At 29.5% G+C, this 7,398-nt stretch overlaps 1 protein-coding gene across 1 annotated transcript in view; it reads left to right on the top strand.

Annotated features, from left to right (window-relative positions):
- Positions 1-3,976: 3,976 nt before the first annotated feature.
- The window catches only part of LOC106470555 (40S ribosomal protein S3-like), a 12,475-nt gene continuing 9,053 nt past the window's right edge, over positions 3,977-7,398 (top strand). The window contains exons 1-2 of the mRNA XM_013931117.2: positions 3,977-4,097; positions 6,960-7,147. Of these exons, the coding sequence (XP_013786571.1) occupies positions 6,988-7,147 (160 nt within the window). The 5' untranslated portion in view covers positions 3,977-4,097; positions 6,960-6,987. The remainder of the gene's footprint in view (positions 4,098-6,959; positions 7,148-7,398) is intronic.

Genomic DNA, 7,398 nt, shown 5'->3' with positions numbered 1-7,398 from the left:
AATATACGTTTAACATGACAGCAAATGTACAACGTATATTAAAGTTTTTCTTCATTACCCATTTAAGCCGTCTCCAGCCATTATTACCCACCCCTTTTGATTACACAAGTGTAGGCCTAAGGCTAATGCTAGACATGACCAATCAAGTCTAGGAAATACAGAAGGCCTAGTCTCCATGAGAAAAGCACGAAGTTTCACGATTTATACAGAACATAATGATAGCTGCAAACAAAATTTTATGAAAGTTTTGATCAGTACGAAACAGAATAAGAATAAATAAAATAAGGCTAGCTTTGCCTCTCTCCAGGTAAATACAAACTATGAGTATGAATGACAGTACGTATGAGTGATATGTGTACATGTGCAGTGCTCAGGCATCGTGTACATATCACAGTGAGAGTTCTGATGCAAGTCTAGTCTTACTACAGGTTGTACTTTACTGTAATTGTTTGACAGGCCAAGCTGGTTAGAATGGAAACATTGAACGTTGTTGACCAAGATTGCTGTTCTGCTTAAAAGTTTTACAGGTCATTGACTGTTTGTTTCCTTATGATACTATGGCTTTTTTTCCAATGTAATGAAACTTCCTGGGAAATAAGGCATCAAAAATTAGTTGAATAAAGATGCAAAATTGTCTACTAAACATTAATGGTACTTTTTTGGAAATAAGGTCTAAAAACATCAATTTTTATAATTGGGTCTTCTTTAGGGTCTTTATATATCAATATTGTCTTAATTGGATCTTCTTTTAAGATTCTGCATATTTATTTATTTTTTTGGACAATCATTACATCCTTCTGAACATCCTCTAATACAGGTCCGAAGGACAATCTGGATGTTTCCTTAAAATCGAGCCCTGAATAACAACCATGGATGTTGGGTATAAAATCACTCGCTGGTCTTTTACATTCTCAATCAAAATATAAACCAACTTGCATAGAACTTGGTTCAAGCTTTCAAAAAATATCTAGTTTCTGCATACAAATAGCATATTTTGATTAAACATTTGTATAATTTCTGTAGATTATGAAAATATTTTGTGAAACCTTTAGAAAATACATCTTAAACTTTTGGTTATTTTATTATTCATCAGAAAGTTCTGTTTTCTTTTTTTGGTCAGTTTTAGCTTCTGGGATATGTACTTGTTTTTGCCAAATGAAGCAGTTTACATCCTGCTGTTAATCATATAAACAGTATATGGCTGACAAACATTTATTGTTGAATAAAATCTTCCCTTTCAAAATGGGACTTTTATAAAATTTTTATTACATTTTTTGAGATCCACTTAAATGAATTTTTCTTAAGATGAACTTGAATAGTAAAGTTTCTTGAGATTTTGGTTTAAATTGCTATTTATTTTTTCTAGTTTGTTGCTGATGGTGTCTTTAAAGCAGAGTTGAATGAGTTTTTGACACTACCCTCAGTGAAGTTGAAACGCTTCTGAACAACAGAGGTTAGCTCACGAATCCTACGCCCCTTTTCCCCTAACACACTTTGTGTTCTCGTAGCCAAGATGATGATCTCTGTGCGAGTTGGCGTGACCCGCACCTCCACACCACTGTAACCATCTTCAGCAAGCTCACGACGAGAGGTAAATAGTATGAAAAATATGTAAAAAAGTTATTCAATTACATAATCATAGGGTTATAATTCTAAACAATTTTGGTATGTTATGGTAACAAGACAAATTTTGGTGTTGTGTTATTTGTAACATTTTTTTAAGATCAATTGATATTACTATTCTGTATAGTGCATATTCATTTTGGCATATATCAAGGAGTGTTTAGGAAAGTACTCCCTATTTTTGATATAGGAATGCTGTATTTTATCCTGTTTCGAAGGGATTTCAGTAGTAACATGTTTTTTGTAGTCGAGAAATGATGTAAACTTGTACTTGTAACAGCAGCACTAAGATTTTCTTCTAGTATGTTTTCAGGAAGCTAAAAATCCATATAAAGAAGTCTGATAAATATTGAATTTTAGTAAATGCTTTTCAAGGAATAGACTTAATATTAAATTATTTTGAAAATTTTTGATAAGATGAAAATTTGAAGTTACATGCTGACAGGAAAACTAAAATAGTAAAATTCAACCTGGTGTCAGTTATGACTATGTGTAATTTCATACATTCTTATTTATAAAGATTAAATTCATTGTTTTACGACTTTTGTACTCTTGCTGTTAACAATATTTCTGACCCAGTAATGACTTATGAGGTTCGACCAGCTTAAGAGACTTAGGTTATTCTTACGTACATGTACTGAGCTCGTAATGCAAAATGATCTTTATCATAAAAATATAATAATAAAGAAAAAATTTAAAAGTAATAAAACTGTATACATTAAATATTCTAACCACAACTGTTAATGAAAGTAGCTACAAAGAAAAAAAAAAGTGTATCTTATGTACAAAACATGAAAGACACTAGTGGGATTTTGATAAAGTAATAATATATACGCTTACAGTTTTGTAAGCTGTCTGTGTTGGTAGTTATGTCTTGTATGATATAACATTTGTTGAAAACTTCATTTATTCCACCAACTTACACTGCTGTAGCAACAGTACAAAAAAAATATATATTTATAAATTATTCTTTATTTACTGTTGTACTAAAACTTAATGATATGGAAATATTGAACCTTTAACTATTTCTTGTGGACATTGTGCATTACTCACTTTTTGTTGTATTGAAATGAGTAAAAAGCTGTTAGTATACAATGTTGTTATTTGTGTGTAACTGTTTTTTGTGAAGTTTAGAATTAGATTTATTATAAATTTATTTTGCCTTTTCATAATATTCTTGGATTATCACAGATTTTTTTGATATATTCAATTTTTATTAGAAAAATTTTAAGTTTTATTCTAGTCATTAGAGACTAGTAGGTTGCATCAAATATACATCTTGTTTTTGGTTTATATTGATTGTAGAAATGTTAGTTTCTAAGTAGTTACATCTGTCTATATTGGAAGTTATACACCATACCATTCACTAAAATTGAAGTTATACCTTAGGGTTTTACTCGTATAATGCACATAACTTTGTAACTAAGTTCTATATTTTTCATCAACTGGAAAGTTTTTGAATAAATATTTGTTAGAATGAACTCCATCTAAAGCCTGCTTTATACATTCTGTATTTATGGGTTTTAAAGCCATCTCTGTGACTGAAGTATTGATGTTAACTCAAAAATTAAACAATGCAAGATAATTATTACATTTTGGTTTTAATTTTTTCACTTCACTTAATGAAAAGTTTAAAAACCGCTACTGATATGAACGGTAACTTGTGATAGGTTGTTTATGTGAAAGTATTTTCTTGGATATGTTAATATGAACAATGATATACAAGATAAATGAAGTTCAAATAAGTTATTTAGGATGTGTGAGTTTGGTATTTTTATTCTATAATCGTATCAAATTACTAGCAATCAAAAGTTTAGTGAATGTTTAAAAAATCCTGAAATCAGTCTTGTATGGTCCCTGTATTTTTTGAAATCTTATGGAAAGCAAAAATAGTTTAAATCTATTTAATTGTATATTGATGAAGATCAGAATATAAAGCTATTTAATTCTTTCTTTAAGACTATTTTCTGATAGTACTTATTAGATAAGTGGTAGACCTTGTCTGGTAATTTGTTTAGCTAGTTAAAATTAAACTCACTTTTACAGCTAGTTATTTAAGTTTGAAATAAGTGAAAATAATATTAAAATTTATTGTATTTCTTCTGTATTTAAAAGAAAAAATGGTTTTTGAAGCAAGACAAGGACTCTAATTTTTCTGAAGGTAATTCTTTACCAAACAAGTATATATTGTATAAAAAATGTCATCAAGATCTTAAAAAACTTGCTGTGATGAATATAGACATTTTAATTTTTTACTGAGAAGTATGTTATATTCTGTTTGAAATTTTTTATTTCTTAAATGAAACAAACCATAAAAATTAATTATAAAACTCGTAATATTTTACTTTTGAATGAAGAAATTCAAATTCTTTACTGTAGTTATATGCTGAGAAAGTGGCTGCTCGAGGACTCTGTGCTATTGCTCAGTGTGAATCCTTGCGTTACAAACTAATTGGTGGACTGGCTGTGAGAAGGTAATGTCACATTTTGAAATGTTCAACATAAAAAAGAAAAATATAATTTACCTGACTTTTTAAAATAACTATTAACCCTTTTCTCGACGGGCTCAGTATAAAATACATGAGTTTGTATACACATTTGCACATGTTAAGTATTTATACTATAACTTTTAATGCAGTATGTGTATTTTCACAAGATTTGGTAGAGTTTTAGTAATAATTACAAGTATTGTACACACAAAATATGATTTTATAATGAAGTATTTTTACTAAAGATTTGTTTGTGATAAAATCGAGTCTTTCGTTACTAGTCTGAGTGCGAAGTGATTTTCATGTCATGATTAAAATACTATTCTTTGTCCCAAAAATCTCAAATATTATTTGTGTAATTTCTAAGATTCTTAAATACATTTCAAACATTTGTTTTCAGTAAAACTTTATATTTTCTCTACCCTAACTATATGGGGTCTGTCAATTTGACTGACTTTGTAACCGCCATAAAAAAATTAGGAAATAAATATAAATTATGCTTTTTTCGTTCTAGAATGACTACAGATTATAATACAAAAACAAATGTTTAGTCAAAATAGCTCAAATGTCATAACATTAAACATTTATATATATTTAATATTTTTATTTTATTCACCTTCCAGTTGTGCCTGGCTAACATTACAGAAGTTGCAATGATGTGCTGCACATGCACGCATGTTACTGTATCCAATAATATAGTTTTATACCTGGCCTCTACAAAGTGACCTGTCTTGGCTGTGTTTTAGTAGACTAGTATTTTGTAAACTACAGTAACATTTCAATTATTATACATTATGTATGTATATAGATTGTTGCTATTTTGAAATAAGTTCTTAAAATTATTTTTCCTAAAATATGGAACAGTAAATAGAGAAGTAAAGAAAACAATTATCTCTTCTAGTTATGACCTTTGTTCTCGGTTGCTGCTTGATGTAGGTTGCTAAGCTTTTTAAAATTTCACTCGTGTGGAGGATATGAAACGAAAAATTTGTTTAGGTTTTATATATACAGTTGAGTAACCAAAAAATCATAAATTACTATATTCGTACCATAGAATTTCACTATAATTTATCAAACTTAGTAATTAAGTTGTATTTCTGTCTAAAAAAATATGAAATTTCGAGCAGACTAAAAACACAACCTACCTCCTTGAAATCTTGGTTCGAAAAAATGAGATGGCATCCTAACAATTTAAAATGGCTGAGAAAGCCACTAGAGGGACATTTTAAGCTTTCGATTGGTTATTCACATGTCATATATAGAAGTAAGTGTACATAAGGGAGCATTTCCAGAAATAGAAAGAGGTGGGCGGGGGAGCCACTGTTTGATTCAGTACATGAGCAATATCTCGGCAAATAGAAAGGATAGGAGGCTCTTATTTTATATTCTAGCATGTTAATATTGGGAATTTGAGTTCCTAATTCATACAAAACTATAGACTTACTATTTTGACATCACAAACATCTAATTTGAACCATTGCTGCATTCAACATACCACGTGTCACACAAAAATTAATGTTTAGGTGTGTGTTTTTTAAATATTTACTCTTAAAATAATAAATCAAATAATGTGTAATACTAAAATTTTAATTATAATCTACAGTTTGGTACCAAACTTATTGACATAATGACATGACCTTTGACCCATGGTTAATGGGTTAGTTTGAAATGCAGAATTTTGGATTACAATATATATGTATAGATAGAGTGCTTTTGTACTAGGTTTTTAAATATTATAGCATGCATCTGCCAGGATGGGTATAGAGTTGAATATTTTGGTCTCTGTGCCGCAACTTTCACCAGATGTTGACCAGCCAGTCTATAATGACTTAGATAAAGCATATTTTAGTTTTAATTCTACTATCCATCTGATCTGTATGGATTTAGCAGTTTTGCATTATGTTAAAGTAATAGATGAACTCCTTACTTCATTGATTAAGCACTAACAACTTGAGACTGGTATTTAGAAATACAAACGAGCACAATTTTATCTTTAAGCATACACTAATGTTACTTTCTGTTTGGTCTCGCAAGTTCTATATGCTGGAGCCTGCCTTCACTAGTTCATGCATATTTATATGTCAATCGTTAATCAGAACACTCGCTCGTATGCTGGTACATAACTATAGTGTTTTGTGGTTTTACATAAATTAGTTAAATATATAGATAATGTAATTAATTTTTCAGCTGACATGTGTTGAGAAGTAGTTATTTTCAAATGTTTACAGTAATATAGATAATTAAGTATTTTGGATTCATTATGAACACATTACTGGTAAACATAGTTGCAAATATTTCATAAATTATTCTATAAAAATTTTTTTATCAATTGATTGTTACAGATGAAATGAAGTATATTTAATATATATTTAGGTTTTTATTATGAAGAATTGTCAGAGGTTATTTAGCATGGAATTAGTAATGACAAGTTTGTAAACAGTAAAAGGCATCCTTAAAGTAATAGTCTCACCAGTTTAGTAAATTCTAGATCACAGACTTGTGATTTCCTTTTTACAATACTTTTTTTAACTGGTCTATTGGCGTTCCGTTTTGTGTAAACTACAGGAAAATTCAGAATGATTCTTTAAAGAAATGACAAAACTCATTTTCTGTTTTTCAATTGAATCAGTCAGTACCTCAGAGTCTTATGAGGAAAAGTGATTGAAAAACAAAGGATTATATAAAGATGATTTAAATCTCTTTCTGTGTGCTCAGTTTTAGTTAAACTATTTTACACCACCTCAAATATTGATGAATTCTTTGAAAGAAATAGTAGTTTAAAGTTAAGACAATATTGAGAAATTTTTACAGTGGTATTTTTAATGCAGTCTTTTGATTTGACTACAGAGCCTGTTATGGTGTACTCCGTTTCATCATGGAGAGTGAAGCAAGAGGATGTGAGGTTGTAGTGTCTGGAAAACTTCGTGGTCAGCGAGCCAAGTCTATGAAGTTTGTTGATGGCCTCATGATTCATAGTGGAGAACCAACCAATGACTATGTTGAAACAGCAGTTCGTCATGTTTTGCTAAGACAAGGTAAATTGTTCTATGCTCAGAAACTTGAAACTGAAATTTCAGAAAATAAAGAAATAAGGTTGACAATTCTTGGATTTAGCAACAAAAATGAAATTTGAGTTGTACTTCTCTAAATTCAACACTTATTGTGATGTGTGAAACTTTGCAATGATTTTAGGTTGTAATTCTCATGATTTAACTCTTTTTTTCATGGGCTTGGTCTTTCTGACCAACCTTGTAACCATTTTGTGCTTGTTATAGTTTTCATGCTA

Source organism: Limulus polyphemus, unplaced genomic scaffold (assembly GCF_000517525.1).
Source record: "Limulus polyphemus unplaced genomic scaffold, Limulus_polyphemus-2.1.2 Scaffold4083, whole genome shotgun sequence".
NCBI classification, from domain to species: Eukaryota; Metazoa; Arthropoda; class Merostomata; order Xiphosura; family Limulidae; genus Limulus; species Limulus polyphemus.
This window is presented reverse-complemented; position numbering and strand designations above follow the sequence as displayed.